The sequence below is a fragment of the Schistocerca gregaria genome, chromosome 2, assembly GCF_023897955.1.
Source record: "Schistocerca gregaria isolate iqSchGreg1 chromosome 2, iqSchGreg1.2, whole genome shotgun sequence".
NCBI classification, from domain to species: domain Eukaryota; kingdom Metazoa; phylum Arthropoda; class Insecta; order Orthoptera; family Acrididae; genus Schistocerca; species Schistocerca gregaria.
In genome coordinates this window covers 683503647-683523830 of record NC_064921.1, presented here as the reverse complement: position 1 = coordinate 683523830, position 20184 = coordinate 683503647, and the positions used below count along the sequence as shown (strand labels likewise).

Below are 20184 nucleotides of genomic sequence, written 5' to 3'. Positions count from 1 at the left end.
GTACCGTACATGTGATTTATTGTCAAAAGTACGATTATATGGGGTATCAAGTGAATTTTGTGACTGGATTGAGGACTTTTTGATAGGAAGAACACAGCATGTTATCTTGGGCAGAGAAACGTTGTCAGATGTAGAAGTTTTGTGCTCAGGGAAGTGTGTTGGGACCCTTGCTGTTCACATCATATATAAATAACCTTTCAGACAATGTTAATAGTGAAATCAGGTTTTTTGCAGATGATGCAGTTATCTATAATGAAGTACTATATGAAAGAAGCTGCATCAATATTAAGTCAGATCTTGAAAAGATTTCAGCGTGGTGCAGAGATTGGCAACTTCTCTAGACCTGTCCCATACATCCTTCCACCACCACCACCACCACCACCACCACTACCACCACCACCACTACCTACTTCACTCCGGTCACAAGCATCACCTATCCCCTCAAAGGCAGAGCTACCTGTGAAACCAGTCATGTGAGCTACAAGCTAAGTTGCGACCTCTGTGCTGCATTATACGTGGGTAAGACAACATTATACGTGGGTAAGACAACCAACAATCAGTCTGTCCGTATGAATGGCCACGACAAACTGTGGCCAAGAAACAGCTGGACCATGCCATTGCTGAGGCTCATAACCCAAACACCACCATCACCAAACCATTGCTGAGCGTGCCGCCCAAAGACAACATTCTTTATTTCACTGACTGCTTCACAGCATGTGCCATCTGGATGCTTCCTATCAACACCGCCTTTTCTGAATTGCGCAGGTGGGAACTCTCCTGCAGTGTATCCTATGTTCCCATAACCCTCCTGGCCTCAACATTCATTAGTCTTTGTCCTCATCCTCTAGCCCCTTCCCTGTTCCAGCACTACACAGTCCTCTCATCTACCAATGCACCCACAGTCTTTTTCTCTCCATCCTTTTCCACTAACCCTCCCCTGCCCTCCATCTAACCTCCCGACTGCATCTAGGTGTTCAACCCTCTCTCCACCTCATCTCTGTATGCTCCAGCAAGCAGCACTTCGCCATCCCACACCCTACTATCCCTCCTCCTTCTTGTCCCAGCTTTGTCTTTACCCCCAGCACCCAGTTGTGTGTCCCATCTTGTGGTGCTGCTCACATTGTGGCCTCAGCAGCCAGAGACAATGGTTGCGCACGCGCGCGCGTGTTTGCGCGTGTGCGTGTGTGTGTGCGTGTGTGTGTGTGTGTGTGGGTGTGTGTGTTTGTGGGGGGGGGTTCTACCTCCGACAAAGGCCTTGTTGGCCAGAAGCTCATTTTCTGCAGTCTTTTTTTTTTTGTATATCTGTTGCTCAGCATATCCGCTTTATTGAAGCATCAGTTTATGTCGAATTACTTTTATATCATCTAATCATATTGGCATTGAGCAGAATACTTTGAATAAAAAATTATCCATATTTCAGACTGATTACATTTAAGTGAAGCTGTATTCAAAAATATATCCAAAAATCCAGTTTTAGGTTTTATTTGGTTTCCTCAAAAATATCACTTGTGTCAAATGCCAGGGTGACAGTAAAAGAGGTAAGCAAATTCCTTCCCTAGTGCAGTTCAGTAGGTTGTGGCTTCGTCACCAGTTACGCGCTGCCAGACACAGCACAGTAAACCCTAATTTTTCTTGCTTTCACTCGATACAATCATAATGTGCCATTTAACAAAGCTTATTTGCTTTTATGCAGGGAGTGTAGATTGCTTTATGAGTAATAACATGCAAGAAGTCTCATGCAGCAGCAGCAATTATACACCTCTTAAGAAAATACTGCTTCCACAGTGGTCATTAAAAGCAATAATAATTTGTACATGGTCTTCCCACTTCTCACAATTTTGTTAGCAATAATTAGTGCCATGAGCATTACTAATAATTAAAGTGGTTGTTGTTTAATTAAACTAGAAAACCCAGCAATGCTTTGCAAATGCTAAATATGTATTGGAACTGGATATATTTCCAAATCCTCTTCTTCACCCCGCCCCCTCCCCTCTGTCCATCTCCTCCACCCTTCTTTATCACCTCTTTCCCTCCTCTCTCTGACTTTAAGCCCTGTTTATTGTTATTGCAAATGAAACCTTATTGGAAATGAAGTCACTTAAAATGAGTAGGTAAATTGGTTGGGATCATTGTTGTACAGGGTGTGAGAGAGACCTCTCCAGCTGCTGGATCTGAAGTGGAAGTAGTTTCAGTGACAGTATTTTGCATAGTTTTAATCTGTGAAGGGCTGGATTACAAAGTTTCAGACAGTTCAAATTCTGTTATAGTATTCTAATTGTAAGCCAATGAGCCATTAAATACAACTTTCCTGTTTTCTGTTAAAATCAACTGTGAAGAAGAAAACAGACAGCACATTGTTGTATGTACAATTTTTGTTTAAAATTATATGTATATGGAAAGAGAATATATACAGGAGAAACAATTTGTCTAATAATTTGAATGCCCTGCTATTGTAGTTAAAATTGACTGCCAGAAAGAAAACTATAGCACACATTTTCACAGCACAGCATTTTCTACCTCTTAGTTAGTTTTGACAGGAGGCCTATCCTGTCTCATCTTACTGTATTTCATCAAACTGTTGGAGAGGAGGTAAACTCTAATTTTATGCATATGATACTTAATAAACTTTTCAGTTTCATCACAAGTAAGCTGTTAACACATTTTTGTTGGGCAGAATGGTAGTTTTATTTCTTGTCTGTATGATGGTTTAAAGAGCAAATAAAGAGTTCTATTTTCTGTAAGAGAAACAGGATATATCTGTAAACATACAATGAAGCTTGTTTTTCTTCCAGGGATTCAACAAGGAAATGGAAGACATAGCAAAAGTGCAGAGGAGTTATTCAATTCCAGATGTTGAGTTACGAGAAAGCTTAAAGCGAGATAATAAGGAATACATACTTCCAAAATATAATGCCTTTTATGAAAGGTAAGGCTTTAATTTCATATAAAAAAGACCCCCACTCCATACACACACACACACACACACACACACTTACACTAATTTGTGACATAAATTAATTTTTAATTTTTCTCTATTTAGGTACTGCAATGTCCAGTTCACAAAGAATAAGGAAAAGTATATTAAATATGATCCAGCAGGAGTATCAGAAATGATTGACAGATTTTTTGACGTCGCAGCATAAGTTATCTCTGTAAGATAAATAAGCATTGTAAATTTGTGAATTAAATAGTTTGTTAATTGAAATGGAGATTTTATGTGCCTTTACAAGTCTAAAATGCAGTATTTGCAATTTGTGCAATAATGAACAGTTAATTCTATCAGGATACATAAATTGTTGAATATTAATAATAGAAATGCATCATACTTGAAAGGTTGCATTGAAATAAGTGTCTAAACCTTAAAAATCACATGAGAAACAATTATTTAAACAATTTTCTTGGTTGAATTAGAAACAGAGGTCACCAGCTTGTAAAAATAAAAGTTTCATAGTAGGGGAAAGTCCTAAACTGTATGTTGTGCTACAGTTACAGACCTGTTTTATAAATTTTCTGGCTGTGTACCTGTCTGATATTTCATTAGTATCCTTCAGTCACCAACAAGCAATATAGTTTCTGAATAGCCCTTTAATGTGCTATTTAAAGTTTTGAAATGTAATGACCTTTACTATGGCTCTTGTGATCTGTTGGATTATGTTGATGCAACTATGTAATATTTAAATGGAGAATCTGCTCACAACTTTCTGGTAGCAATACCAGTGTTGTAGTCTGAAGACACACAGGTGCTCTGTTGAATATGGCGTAGTTCAGCAACAACATCTAAAGTAATGCTCAAGATCCTTAGAAGTCAAGCTATTGGTCACAAGGATACTATCCTGTTTTCCCACACTAAGGTTAATTGTATAAAGATTGGGTTATATTTATATAAGTGGATGACATTACTGTATAATACTTTAATTTCCAGCTAGAATTTTATGGTCTAAGCAGAAGACGCTAACAGGTCAGTTCCCCTTAGTATGTTTGTGAGGTCCTATTTATATCTTTTTCTGCATAGAATCCATTACCAAACACAAATTAGGCTGAAGTTAACAAGCTGTATTGAGAAAAGTGACTTACTACTACCTTATAAGTTCCTTTTTCAACATTTTTGAAAGACAAGAAGTGAAGTAATTTAATGTTACGTGTTTAAATTTGTTGTTGTATATAGGGGTAACTGATGTTTTTTATGTTGGCCAATATATATGGCAAAGTGGGTTACAAAGGTAGGTAAAAGGATAATGGGGGTTCAATAGAATCAGCACAATTTTAATACTGTATTAAGAACACTAGAGTAAACAGAGGAATTGATCATGCATGAGTTCAGGCACTCAACTTCCAGGAGGACAAAGTTCAAATTCCCGCCACAGCAACCACAATAGATTTTCTGTTCTCATAAATCATTTGGGGAAAATATTTGGATTCTTCCCTTGAAAAGAACGTGGCTGTTTTCCTTCTCCATCCTAGTCCAATCTGAGTATGTGTTTCATTCCTAATAAACCATCAACAGGATGTTAAACCCATAACTGATTCTGTTCAGCTTCACCCATCAAGTCAACAGTTATTTCTTTATGATAGTAATGACGAGAGGGCTTATAGAAACAATTGACAGTAGTCATACAATAGAACGTTTTGAAGAATAGATTCTGGAATATGTGTATACAAGGCAAGACTCAATTGTCCTGGCAATATTTTTTCATGGATGTTTACTAAATAATTTGACAAAAAGAATTGTGAACTCAGTTGTTGTATCCAGTTCAATTTGTTAATCTTTTAACATGTAATGTCTTTTTTAAATACAAAACATATCCACTGACATGGTACACTCACTGTTGACAGCAAAGTACAAAGGACATAATAACACAATTCGTAACTTGAAAATCACTGAATGTAATTACAGGAGGCAGAATTTGTCATGACCAGGAGTCAATGATGGACTATTGATTTAAGCCTAGATTAGTGAAGATTCCTTCAACCCTTTCCTCTTTCATTTTATGACAATACCTTTGTCTTGTTTTGTTTGTGGCTATTTCTGGTGCCATTTGGAAAGTAGATTTTTTGTTTTTATTTGGCTATGACAAAATGATGCCTAGGAAGACGCAGCAGGAGATGAAGCAGAGGAAAGTTTTGGGAAGACCTGATAAGATGGAGAGGCATGTGTTTCAACCAAAGCCACCTGGTGGCAGAAGACTACAAGATGATAATGATCTGACTAAAGTTTCATTTCGAAAATTTGAAATGCTCATTAAAATAAACCAAATTTACTCATTTCTACACATAAATGTCTACATAGCAGCTACAAAGCATTTAAAGTCACTGAGTTTGATTAAGATTCAAAATTAACCTTTCAGCACCAGTCTTGGCATAATGACTATTTGTATAAAATCGTTTTTAAATTTGTCAACTGTCTTGTCACACACATCACTACTTGTTACTTTTTTGTTATAATTATATACTGAATTCTAATATTACTTGTTATGGAGATGGCCAGCAACAACTGCTAAAATGCACCTTTTGCAAGTAAGATAATTTATATCTAATTTGAAACGTGCAAAATATTCTCCATAAGGCAAGCAGATGATCATGCTAATTATCATATACACCTCATTGCACTTGTACTAGTATGAGAAGGAGCAAAATAATGCATTCCAAGCTAACCTTTCTGATGAACTGAGCTAGAGTCCCAACAAGAGGCCAATCAGAACATCAGAAGACTAAAGGAAAGAAAACCTTCTCTGAAAAACTCTTAGTGGACTCCCCCAGAACATGTCTGCTACAAAATTAACCAAGGATTTCTTCATGCCACATTACATTATTAACATTATCCAAACTCTGTGTCCCTTTCTTCTGCATGAAAAGTAAAAGGTGAACCAGAAATCCACCAAGAAACAAATCACAGGTTGTTCAGGGATATCTCCTGAGTATTTTGATATAATGAACCAATGGTCTCTAGCAGCTGACCAGTAGGGCACAGGGGAAGTTGGTTTTGATGGTGCTGTAGATGCCAGGTGCACTGTTCCTCTTGTACAAATACCTCTGGTTGTGAGTAAATTCTGTTGTTTGGGTAGATAAACTGGCTTTTCACAAAAGAGGCGAAGGGCAATGAGGACTAGGAAATTTAAGGAAATGTTTGACAACAACACATTCAACTTGCACCACAGCAAATATTATGACTTTTTCACTCATCAACTATCTTCAGATTCTACAATGCTCTACTGTTAACTGGGTTTTTATTTCTTTAATGGCTAGTGGAACAGAATTTAAGGAAAGTTTTAATCCATTGCAGCGTATATAACATACATATGGATCATTCCACACCAAATGGTCTAGCCTCTCCAACTTAGCATCTCACATTTTGTTGAAATTTAGTAGGTAATTCCTTAAATTTTTAGCTCTTTATATGAAATGCTTGAGATGCTGCACGCATTCAAGTAGGGGTTGTGAAAACTTTCAGTGAGGTGTCTGAATGTCTATAGAGGAATGACAGCTCATTTTCCCTCAAGAATCAATATTAGTTAAGCTAACAATGTTGGACTTTCTAACCTATGTGAGGGCTGTTTCATTGGTTTCAGGTCAGGACTCTGGGCATGCCAGTCTACTTCAGAAGTGTTGCCTACAAACCGTTGCCTAACAGAAGCTGCTTTATAACAAGCTTTTTTGGTCATGTTGACACAATTAGTCGTCATTCCTGAACTATTCCTCTACTCTACACAGTACACAATGCTGTAAAATGTGTTCATATCCTTCTGCATTTAGCATTTTCTTAAGTACAATAAGTGGATAACATCCTAACCATGAGACATACCCCTTTATACTAACACCAACTCGTCTGTTCTTCAGTGTTGGTGCTACACAAGATGGCAAGTGATGTTCTCCAGGCATTTGCAAATTCAGGCCCTTCCATTGGATTGTTACAGGATATAGTGTGATTCATCACTCTAAATCACCCTTTTTCAGCCATTCACTGTCCAGTAGCATTGCTCTATTACACCAACTCAAGCACCACTTGGCTTACAGGAATGTGTGGCTGATGAGGAGCTGCTCAATCACTGTATCCCATTCTCCTGAACTTCCTATGTGTTCATTGTGCTAGCTGGACTGCTGGTAGCATTTTGGAACTTATGAGAGATCCTGTATGCAGATTACATGCAAGTTTTTTGCAACCTGTGTCTACCATGCTCAGTGGTCCATGACCATCAATACAAGAGATCTGTCTGGTATTCCTTCTGGTACATATATTAATAAAGTTAGCCTCGGTGCTAAATCTGTAACTCTTAACTTTTCCTTCGTATTTAAGTAAATTTCACATGGCTAAAACACCAGTTTAATTTTACATTTTTCTTTGATATAGTGTTATTTTTGAGTTAGCCTCTTATTTTACTGTGCCTACATTGAGAGTTCATTCCTTTGGACACCACACCATTATTGCAATGAAACCGTAACATGAATTTAAGTTCACAGCCTTTAGTAAAAATGTTTTCAATAATGCTAGGCAACGAGGATTCCTTTCGTCAAATGTTGTTGTTGTTGTTGTTGTTGTTGTTGTTGTTGTTGTTGTCTTCAGTCCTGAGACTGGTTTGATGCAGCTCTCCATGCTACTCTATCCTGTGCAAGCTTCTTCATCTCCCAGTACCTACTGCAACCTACATCGTTTTGAATCTGCTTAGTGTATTCATCTCTTGGTCTCCCTCTACGATTTTTACCCTCCACGCTGCCCTCGAATGCTAAATTGGTGATCCCTTGATGCCTCAGAACATGTCCTACCAACTGATCCCTTCTTCAAGTTGTGCCACAAACTTCTCCTCAATTCTATTCAATACCTCCTCATTTGTTATGTGATCTACCCATCTAATCTTCAGCATTCTTCTGTAGCACCACATTTCAAAAGCTTCTATTCTCTTCTTGTCCGAACTATTTATCGTCCATGTTTCACTTCCATACATGGCTACACTCCATACAAATACTTTGAGAAATGACTTCCTGACACTTAAATCTATATTCGATGTTAACAAATTTCTCTTCTTCAGAAACGCTTTCCTTGCCATTGCCAGTCTACATTTTATATCCTCTCTACTTCGACCATCATCAGTTATTTTGCTTCCCAAATAGCAAAACTCCTTTACTCCTTTACTACTTTAAGCGTCTCATTTCCTAATCTAATTCCCTCAGCATGACCCGATTTAATTTGACTACATTCCATTATCCTCGTTTTACTTTTGTTGATGTTCATCTTATATCCTCCTTTCAAGACACTATCCATTCCGTTCAACTGCTCTTCCAAGTCCTTTGCTGTCTAACAGAATTACAATGTCATCGGCAAACCTCAAAGTTTTTATTTCTTCTCCATGAATTTTAATACCTACTCCAAATTTTTCTTTTGTTTCCTTTACTGCTTGCTCAATACATAGATTGGAAAACATTGGGGAGAGGCTACAACCCTGTCTCACTCCCTTCCCAACCACTGCTTCCCTTTCATGCCCCTTGACTCTTATAACTGCCATCTGGTTTCTGTACAAATTGTAAATAGCCTTTGGCTACCTGTATTTTACCCCTGCCACCTTCAGAATTTGAAAGAGAGTATTCCAATCAACATTGTCAAAAGCTTTCTCTATGTCTACAAATTCTAGAAATGTAGGTTTGCCTTTCCTTAATCTAGATTCTTAGATAAGTCGTAGGGTCAGTATTGCCTCACGTGTTCCAGTATTTCTACGGAATCCAAACAGATCTTCCCCGAGGTTGGCTTCTACCATTTTTTCCATTCGTCTTTAAAGAATTCGCGTTAGTATTTTGCAGCTGTGGCTTATTAAACTGATTGTTTGGTAATATTCACATCTGTCAACACCTGCTTTGTTCAGGTTTGGAATTATTACATTCTTCTTGAAGTCTGACTGTATTTCGCCTGTCTCGTACATCTTACTCACCAGATGGTAGAGTTTTGTCAGGACTGGCTCTCCCAAGGCCATCAGTAGTTCTAATGGAATGTTGTCTACTCCCGGGATGATGAAAGATGAACACTAACTTCACTTAACAAAGGTTTATTCAGCATTTGCACATACAAGAGAGCAGAGTGAACTGCCTCCAGCCAGAACACATACATTATATATACAGCTACAGAGAATTCCAGCACAATGATTCTTGACATTTATGGATATTTCTAGAATGTACCCCGAACCGAATATAGACATTAAAATTGTACAGTCCAGGTGAGTTTTGAACTCGCAATCCTCCATGCAACAGTTCAGTATCATAACCACTTCGCCACGGTTTTGTGGATAATAAAGCAAAAAAAATACGAGCAATGCTGATTCTTCTTCCAATTATATCCACTATTTGGTCGTGGTGCACAGAACACTCCATGGAGTCACCAATCAATAATATTTAATTCACCCAAAAATTATTGAACTTATAAAATGTTTGAAAAATTGTAGCAGCTCATTTTTCTCCAATTTCACCCTATGTAGCACAAAGTGGTGAATGAGTCAGTCTTCAAATTCTAACACTGTGAAGAGCACAAAGGTTGTGCATGTAATCCAAATATATCTCTTATATAATTACTAGTTTAAGTGTTAAGCTGTCTTAAATTTGCTTGGAACAATACAAATCAAATTTTGATACCCTTCACTGAAGACTCCACACTTCTTGTTCTGAATGGTACATCACAATACCTGCACTGAGGATTCCACACTTCTAATTCTGAATGTCAGTCACAATTTCTGTGTGTTCCACAGTAACAATCAGCATTAACTGTTGTACTTTTGGGCATGAAGTCAGTGAGCAGAATTTATCTCCCAGAACACTGTGCAAATCACTTGCCACATCAATTTGGTCTGTTTAAACTTCTTGACTGGTGAGGTAAATGCATCAACTACAGCTTGATTTCCAGGGTAAAATGAGCAACCCACATCTTACTGCCTGTGACAAATCTCTCTAGGCATTTTTGTGTCGTTATGATACCACTGCAGCAATGTCAATACTTCTCCCAACTGATTCATTCTGAGTGCAGGTGTTGGATTTTTTTGGCAGCATTTTGGTACACACTTTCTTGAACAGCAAACGCTTAGGGACAATGTTATGCAACAAGGATTGTGATATGTGTGAAAAATACCAGTTAAGGCAAGAGTGTCAGCACTGCACCATCTGTTCATGACCTTTGGCCCATACATCTGACATAGCTGACAACAAATTTCATTTGACACTGTGTTTAGTGTATTAAGAAACTTTATCACAGAGCAAAAGTAACATGTAACATTTGACATCTTTTTTTTTTCTTTTTGTAAAACATGTCATTACTGAATTTTGGAAGACTGTATTTTTAAAATTATATATAAATAAAATAGAAAGAAACTTCCACATGGGAAAAATATATTAAAAACAAAGATTCCAAGACTTACCAAGGGGGAAAGTGCCGGCAGACAGGCACAGTGAACAAAACACACAAACACACAAACAGAATTACTAGCTTTCGCAACCGATGGTTACTTCTTCAGGAAAGAGGGAAGGAGAGGGAAAGGCGGAAGGATGTGGGTTTTAAGGGAGAGGGTAAGGAGTCATTCCAATCCCGGGAGCGGAAAGACTTCCCTTAGGGGGAAAAAAGGACAGGTGTACACTCGCGCGCGCGCACACACACACACACACACACACACACACACACACACACACACACACACACACACACACACACACCCATCTGCACATACACAGACACAAGCAGACATATTTAAAGGCAAAGAGTAAGGGCAGAGATGTCAGTCGAGGCGGAAGTACAGAGGCAAAGAAGTTGTTGAAAGACAGGCGAGGTATGAGCGGCGGCAACTTGAAATTAGCGGAGGTTGAGGCCTGGCGGATATCGAGAAGAGAGGATATACTGAAGGGCAAGTTCCCATCTCTGGAGTTCGGATAGGTTGGTGTTGGTGGGAAGTATCCAGATTACTCGGACGGTGTAACACTGTGCCAAGATGTGCTGGCCGTGCACCAAGGCATCTTTAACCATAGGGTGATCCTCATTACCAACAAACACTGTCTGCCTGTGTCCATTCATGCGAATGAACAGTTTGTTGCTGGTCATTCCCACATAGAAAGCGTCACAGTGTAGGCAGGTCAGTTGGTAAATCACGTGGGTGCTTTCACATCTGGCTCTCCCTTTGATCGTGTACACCTTCCGGGTTACAGGACTGGAGTAGGTGGTGGTGGGAGGGTGCATAGGACAGGTTTTACACCGGGGGCGGTTGCAGGGGTAGGAGCCAGAGGGTAGGGAAGGTGGTTTGGGGATTTCATAGGGATGAACCAAGAGGTTACGAAGGTTAGGTGGACGGCGGAAAGACACTCTTGGTGGAGTGGGGAGGATTTCATCAAGGATGAATCTCATTTCGGGGCAGGATTTTAGGAAGTCGTATCCCTGGTGGAGAGCCACATTCATAGTCTGATCCAGTCCCGGGAAGTATCCTGTCAAATGTGGGGCACTTTTGGGGTTCTTCTGTGAGAGGTTCTGGGTTTGAGGGGATGAGGAAGTAGCTCTGGTTATCTGCTTCTGTACCAGGTCGGGAGGGTAGTTGCGGGTTGCGAAAGCTGTTTTCGGGTTGTTGGTGTAATGGTCGAGGGATTCAGGACTGGAGCAGATTCGTTTGCCATGAAGGCTTAGGCTGTAGGGAAGGGACTGTTTGATGTGGAATGGGTGGCAGCTGTCATAATGGAGGTACTGTTGCTTGTTGGTGGGTTTGATGTGGACGGATGTGTGAAGCTGGCCATTGGACAGATGGAGGTCAACGTCAAGGAAAGTGGCATGGGATTTGGAGTAGGACCAGGTGAATCTGATGGAACCAAAGGAGTTGAGGTTGGAGAGGAAATTCTGGAGTTGTTCTTCACTGTGAGTCCAGATCATGAAGATGTCATCAATAAATCTGTACCAAACTTTGGGTTAGCAGGCTTGGGTAACCAAGAAGGCTTCCTCTAAGCGACCCATAAATAGGTTGGCATACGAGGGGGCCATCCTTGTACCCATGGCTGTTCCCTTTAATTGTTGGTATGTCTGGCCTTCAAAAGTGAAGAAGTTGTAGGTCAGGATGAAGCTGGCTAAGGTGACGAGGAAAGAGGTTTTAGGTAGGGTGGCAGGTGATCGGCGTGAAAGGAAGTGCTCCATTGCAGCGAGGCCCTGGACATGCAGGATATTTGTGTATAGGGAAGTGGCATCAATGGTTACAAGGATGGTTTCCGGGGGTAACAGACTGGGTAAGGATTCCAGGCGTTCAAGAAAGTGGTTGGTGTCTTTGACGAAGGATGGGAGACTGCATGTAATGGGTTGAAGGTATCTCTGCCTACGTAGATCAACACCTTCAACCCATTACATGCAGTCTCCCATCCTTCATCAAAGACACCAACCACTTTCTCGAACGTCTGGAATCCGTTCCCAGTCTGTTACCCCCGGAAACCATCCTTGTAACCATTGATGCCACTTCCCTATACACAAATATCCCGCACGTCCAGGGCCTCGCTGCAATGGAGCACTTCCTTTCACGCTGATCACCTGCCACCCTACCCAAAACCTCTTTCCTCGTCACCTTAGCCAGCTTCATCCTGACCCACAACTTCTTCACTTTTGAAGGCCAGACATACCAACAATAAAAGGGAACAGCCATGGGTACCAGGATGGCCCCCTCGTATGCCAACCTATTTATGGGTCGCTCGGAGGAAGCCTTCTTGATTACCCAGGCCTGCTAACCCAGAGTTTGGTACAGATTTATTGATGACATCTTCATGATCTGGACTCACAGTGAAGAACAACTCCAGAATTTCCACTCCAACCTCAACTCCTTTGGTTCCATCAGATTCACCTGGTCCTACTCCAAATCCCATGCCACTTTCCTTGACGTTGACCTTCATCTGTCCAATGGCCAGCTTCACACATCCGTCCACATCAAACCCACCAACAAGCAACAGTACCTCCATTATGACAGCTGCCACCCATTCCACATCAAATGGTCCCTTCCCTACAGCCTAGGCCTTCGTGGCAAACGAATCTGCTCCAGTCCTGAATCCCTCGACCATTACACCAACAACCTGAAAACAGCTTTCGCATCCCGCAACTACCCTCCCGACCTGGTACAGAAGCAGATAACCAGAGCCACTTCCTCATCCCCTCAAACCCAGAACCTCTCACAGAAGAACCCCAAAAGTGTCCCACTTGTGACAGGATACTTCCCGGGACTGGATCAGACTCTGAATGTGACTCTCCAGCAGGGATACGACTTCCTAAAATCCTGCCCCGAAATGAGATCCAGCTTTGGCTGTTCAGTATGAGAATTAAAACACCTGCAGCCATATCTTTTGCATTTAATTTGTTTACGCAACCAGTTTTGGTGTTCCATTACATAATCTCCAGGCTCCTTGACCAACATAAATTGGAAATTGGGATGAACCTAGTCTCGTGTGCAGGTGTAATGGGAGCCATTATTAATTAACTGATGTCCATAGCTCTCTGGTTTACATGACACTATCACCTTCTCCATTAACTGATGACTGTTTCGGTATGAATTTTGTCATGACAATCATCGACTGATGAACACAGTAATAGTGTTGTGTAGACCAGAGATCTCTGGACAATGGTTATTTAATACTGGCTTCTGTTATGACTGCATATGAAATTGGATTCCTCCCAATTTACTTAGGTCAAGAGGATTGAAGATATCAAAACTGGTTGGGTAAATAAATTAAGTGCGCAAGAGACAAGTGTATGTGCTTTAATTTTCATTTCAGACAAAAATTAGTTACCTTCATGAAACATCATGTTAATATCATGTAATACCACCTCTAGCCCTCAGTTTGGCAAGGAAGAGTGTCCCAAAGTTGCTTCAGGTAGTCAATATCCAGCTGAAGCACCTCACTGATGATTAACTGCGATAGAGGTGTCAAAATGCAGGGTTTAATCGCCATAGCCCCAGACATTTTGTATGGTGAAATCATATGATTTGGGGGGAGGGGTACTATAGGTGCTCTAGGCTGTTGGAGTGTAATCAAATCAGGAATGTATGCATGCAGCCTTGTGAATATGGTCATTTTTATCCTGGAAGAGGGGGGTGTCCATAGCATCCTTGTCATGAAGATAAACAGTAAAGTGCAACTCTTAGTCACTGGGAATGTTGAGATAAACATCCTAGTTCACATTCATGCTCACAAGTGATCCCAAGACATGATAGAACTAACCCTGAACTGAACTACAACCATTACACAGACACAGTATAAAAATCTGCCCAAAACATGACAGAACAAACTCTGACCTGAACTATACCCACTACACACTGTGGGTTAAACACTTTGTTGGAGCATAAGTGCATTTGAGGCATTACACCATTATAGAAAAGTTAAAATTCAACCCATCAGACTACAATGCATGCGTCCAGTTAGCTATTGCCCAATTTGTGTGTCATTTAGCCCCAATACCTCCTGCAGCTGTATGTGCATGGTGAGCAGTGGCCTTTTAGAGGTATCATATTCCAAATCTCCATTGCATGCAGTTCCTTTCACAATTTGCATTCAGATACTGGTTGAGATAGACCTGCATTTACTGACAGCAACAAGTTCTGCTGGTATTTCGGCCATGTATCACCCAGCCATCCTCAGTTAGCCACAGGAGTAGTGACAAGATGCCAAGCACAGCTCTACATGCTCCACCGCGGCAGTACTGCGCATGCAGGTCACAGATGCTGGTTGGCAGCAAAGAAATACAATTACATATGTGCCACCTGTGTCGAAGGCATATAGACATTCGATTCGCTTATCAATGTATGTTCAAAGGCAGTGACACCATGACACCTTCTCTGCAGCTTAATTACCCCAAGAGCCGGACTCCATGCTTTGTCCAAATTAAAACCATTATCTCTATTTATTAAATTATTAACTAATCTAATCTCTATAGCTTCTTTGAAGACAGATTTCCGAAAGGAAGAGGTGGATGTTAAAACATTCACATCACTGTAATTCATGGAATGCCCTGTATCAATACAATGTTCGGCCACAGCTGACTTGTCTGGCTGTGATAAGCGTGTATATCTTTGATGCTCCACACATGACTTCTCACAATTTCCTCAAGGAATCTGATACACACCCACTTTACGAAGCAGTAAATTGTCCTTTACAGAGCCGAGTAAGGCTGCAATCTTCATGGGGTACCAGAAGATCACCTTAACACAGTGTTTCTCAAGAGTACGGCCTATATTCAAGGAAAGAGCACTTACATAGAGCAAAAACACACTTGATCTGAAGAAGTTACTATCTTCTTCCCCATCACATCCCTGCATTCTAGGTTTTGCATTGAATGCTGTATAAATTTGTTGTGGAGAAAATCCATTCAGTTTAAAAATGCACTAGAGGTATGTGAGCTCTTTTAGCAAATTATCTTTATCGGGTATACGGTGAGCCCCATGCACTAAGATCTTAAGGACACCTCTGGTCTGTGAAGGGTGATGGCAGCTACTGGCATGTAGATATAGATTTGTGTGTGTTTGTTTCCAATATACGGCATGTCCTAATGTGCCATCAACTATACAGCAAATGTCCACTTTCAAAAAGAGGAGGCAGGTGTCTTTTTCTCATTCCATAGTAAATTTGATACTAGCACGGATAGAGTTCAAATGCTTAAGAAATTGATGTAATTCATCTATCCCAAGCAGCCATAATTTGATAGAAGTGCTCATCTGTGATCCACATGCGCAGTACCGCCGCAGTGGAGCATATAAGACCACACTTGGCATCTTGTCATCAGTCTTGTGACTCTATCTGAGGATGGTCGGACAATAAGCAGCCAAAATATCAGTGGAGGAAATTTTATTTGTGCAGCTGCAGGCCCGAAATTTAATGGACTATTCATTATGCCGCAATAAGTTGAAAATGCACATAAAGTTCTGCTGGGTTTGAATCCAATTGTCATTGACAAGACATGACAAATGACACATCACTGTCAATTAGAATCTTTTTGCAATGACTGTTTTCATGCTGTGTTGCTTGGCACCGTTCCTTGTAAACACTATGAAAAGTATTGTTCATGTCAACATACCAGTAAACTTCATTTGTGGAGTAATCATAGGCATGTTTAAACATAACTCCTCTGTATCATTCTGTCACCTCTCAACATCAGTGCATCTTTCTGTACTGTTTCCATACAACTGACCAGCGCGCGCATGCGCACACACACCGTTTCACTTCTGTGGCTCACATCAGAACAGTAGTGGGCCACACAACACCTGCTACCAGTTATGCACCATTCACAGCAATTCGCACCCAAATGCTCTTTTAAGATAGTGACTATTTTGTTTGCTACTCTTATGATTGACATTTTCTGGTAAAAGATAGTGTGAACTCCTACATAATGAAAATAAATTACCTCAGGTGATTAACCTACACTGACAAGAAATGTTGATTATTAATAATTACACTGTCCAGAATAATGAGTAGAACGTGTTTGGATGATTCCTTGAAAATCAATAATGTTTTTGATTGATACAAATTGTATTAAAGGATAATGAAATATATCAACAGCAGCACCCCATATGGTACTTAAGGAAATTAGCATTTTGTCATTGGACACCTTTACATTAAAGATGTCTACCTATCAACTGATTTGTGTATGCTGAATTAGTATATCTTCAAATGGTACAACCGCATACCTGGAGAGTGATACACTGAAAGTAGTTCTAGTTTCTGAAAATAAGTAGTATTAATATGGAAATAGAAATGATCATATGGCTTATTTTGGCCAGGAGGCCCCATTCAGGGGAGTTCAGCCACCGTATTGCAGGTCCTTGTTAGGTGACACCACATTGGTGACTTGCGAGTCAATGATGATGAAAACCACCAGTCCCCTGCCGGGAATCAAACCCGGTCCCCCTGTGTGGTAGGCGGTTACACTACGATGGCGGACAGTATTAATATAATCAGCATGCATATTTTATTAACACTTATGCAGCTTATGACCATGTAATTTAAAGTTGAGTTATGCAAAATCAGTTGTCCTGCAAGTGACAAAAAGGTTATGATTCAAACTGCATCCAGAGAAAAAAGTTTAAAGTGAGGATTGCCCTCTTTCCTTGGGTGTAAGTACTGACATATGATGGCAATAGTTCAACTATATATTCACTACAGCGATTTATTTCTTATGGTTACTTCTGTCCCACAGGTGACACCATAAGCACACAAACATATGTAAAGAATGCTAATTTTACTTAAATAATGCTGTAAGAGTTTAAATTTACTCTTTTCCACCCATATTTAGCTTCAGTTGCTGCAAATAATTTACTTTCAAGATTTTCATAGGTCTTATTTGGTTTATGTTTTGATAGACGTGGCAGATCAACCAAAACAGATTTCCGCAAATGTAGCCAGGATGAGGAAACTAAGAAATTGCCGCAAAGGAGAAGATCCATAGTTTCAGAAAGAAGAAAATTGAAGGGCAAATGAAATTAAAAAAAAAAAAAAAAAACATAAAAAAGGATGTATGATAGAAATGGCACTCCAGGAGCGTCAAAAGGAGGAGAGTGATTGAAAGTACCTTCGAAGGGCAAAAAAGAAGACTGCTATTCTTCTGACCATCCCAATGCCAACTATAGCACCATATCCCTGTACTTAGGCATTCAGCAAGGCTTTATCAAAATCTGTCTGGGCACTTCCCACATCCCCTCGGAAAATGGTAAATATATTTGATGGACAGCCAGAGAACGTTGGCCTCTCCTTGCAGATGAAATGCAAAAGAAAATGCCCTTGAATCAAGATAAATATTATTCCCAAGTTGCCAAGTTCATCTTTTACCCTTATATTGTAAGCATGTCCAGGGAAGAAAGATAGTATATGGTGTGTTTGGGTGAATAGAAACAAACAAGTTTTGCAGAAGTACTGTCTGACCTCTCTCCTTTTTTTTTTTATATATATATATATATATATATGAGAGGCCTTCCAGATATTTAAGGAAGAATGTAGTACAGATTTACAAATAGGTTTTCAAAGTTATGATCCTCAAGACAACAGAATGTTCTACTTTTGAAGCCAACTGACCTTGAGCAATGCAAGTGTACACTTCAGTGAGAATTTCATTCTGAAGTTGAAGAGTCTGTAATACCACTACATTGATGACTTTTGGAAATTGTGTTTGTATGATTCAACTTTAAATTCTAATTGTTCACAAAATAAATGTTCCACATACGGTTCCAGAAATAAACTTGTGGCTCCAATTGAGCTTGAAAAAGCAATAGCTTGGAGAGAAAGGCGAAAAGATGATTCTGGGAGGTTTCAGCTCTTCTGTAAAGAAGGATGTTTGGGTGAATTGTTTAAATTTCTCATAAAACAGTTCCCTAAAATGTGGCATCACGTGAACATTAAACTAATACAGCATGTAAGCTTTGAAACAGATAAAAGAATACAAAATGGAAAGATAGTCCTTCCGGTAGATTTTGCTATATCATGCTCCTGTGAGTATCATAATGAGATCCACAGTGCACTGTGGTCTATAAGTGGTGTTCTTTTATTTATCGCAGCTACAGTCTACAAGGGAAAATATAAAACTTATGTGATATGTTCAAATAATGCACAGAAGGGCAAAGATAATATTTGTCTTTATGAATACACTGTATGATACAATTTGCCAAAGTGCACTTGAATCAAACTCTGAAGAGGTGGTGATCTGGAGTGATGACCCATCCTCAGAATTTAAAAATTAATTCCTGGTTACACTTCTTGATTTTTTGTTTGCAAAGCATTCCAAGAAATTTACCTGAAAATATTTTGACACTTCACATGGAAAAGATGTTGCGGATGGTGTAGTTGGAAATGCAAAGCATCTTGTGTGCTGCAAGGGCATGATCCAAGGAGAGGAACCAACAATTGTCCAGCCTGCCAAGGGGTTTTACAAAGTGGCATCTTTAAGTTTGCAAAAATAATACTGTACTCTATGTGGATCAGGAGACAACTAAGCAAAACACTGGACGAGAGAAACCTTGGAAAAATGTTCCTGAAATTCCAGGAATACCACAGCATCATGTGATTGAAACAAATGAAGAAGGAATAATCTGTAAAAAGATTGCCTCACATTCCAACACACTTTACTCTTGCAAGCACAATCAACTCAGTAGTTGGTCAGGTGGAGATTGAGTAACTGTGCCATACAATGGATAAAAATATTTTGGAGAGACTTGTAAAGTTGACTCTGAGGAGATCAAGATATCGGTTATGGACAAAGCTGGAACCGATACCTTCAAGTGGCCACATCCCTCTGAATGCATTTGTTACAATGGTAATGAAATTGGGACGAAGGATACAATGCCAGAAATTATAAACAACCATGGATACTTCCGCTTTATGGATTGTATTTGATTGTCACTTTTTATATTATCTACTTTCACTTCATGTTAATGAACCTAACAATTTTAAACATTGTTAATTTTTAAATATTGCATTTTTTATGTTGGAATTTTTATAAAACAAATCTGCCATACAGATGACATTGTTTCTGAAACTGTACTCAGCGACTTTCTTCATCACAAGATCACATGTATTGCATAACCTATACATTGGAATATAGCTAACTGATCCCTTGACATACTTGTGTCTTACCAGATATATGCACAGAGTCCTGCGCATGACACCTGTGTCCAATATGTGACAGAAAACTTTTTTTTTAACACTACATTCTCAAGAAAAAATTGTCTTATTACAGTAACATAATTCAATTAGCAGAACTTTTTGGTTAATGCTTGACTTGTCATTTTGCATTTCGTGCAATGTCCTGCACGTGACATCCGTAGAGAGCATTTCTTCAAAAATATGTAAAAGTACATGACAGTAATCGAGAAAAAGAAAAAAAGAATGTGCCATACTTTGGATATGCAGTACTATTTTGATATTTTGACAGTAACAGTGTTTTATGGATAAAACAATAATGTACAACTGTCCCAAATGTGACAGTGGGATTCCCCATTTATAGAAGTCCACCACATATATTTCCATCTATTAAAGAGAAAACAACAAAATGACAATTGATTTAGTTCATTTTGTCTACAAAAACAGATGTGTCCAGATAGAACTTAAAACAAAGTTCAACCAGTTGCTCATCCAAACATCCAGGTTGATGTCTATTAGAGAACAAGAGCTTATCACATCCCGAGATCAGCATGGAATAGTCTGTTTAAGACTGTATAAGCTGTTTTGTATTAT

General features: G+C 39.5%; 1 protein-coding gene across 2 annotated transcripts in view; it reads left to right on the top strand.

Moving 5' to 3' along the window:
- LOC126334756 (exocyst complex component 7) overlaps positions 1 to 3205 on the top strand; it is a 101482-nt gene extending 98277 nt beyond the window's left edge. For both annotated transcript variants that reach the window (XM_049997324.1, XM_049997326.1), the window contains exons 13-14: positions 2793 to 2926; positions 3041 to 3205. In XM_049997324.1, the coding sequence (XP_049853281.1) occupies positions 2793 to 2926; positions 3041 to 3143 (237 nt within the window). In that variant the 3' untranslated portion in view covers positions 3144 to 3205. The remainder of the gene's footprint in view (positions 1 to 2792; positions 2927 to 3040) is intronic.
- Positions 3206 to 20184: the final 16979 nt, after the last annotated feature.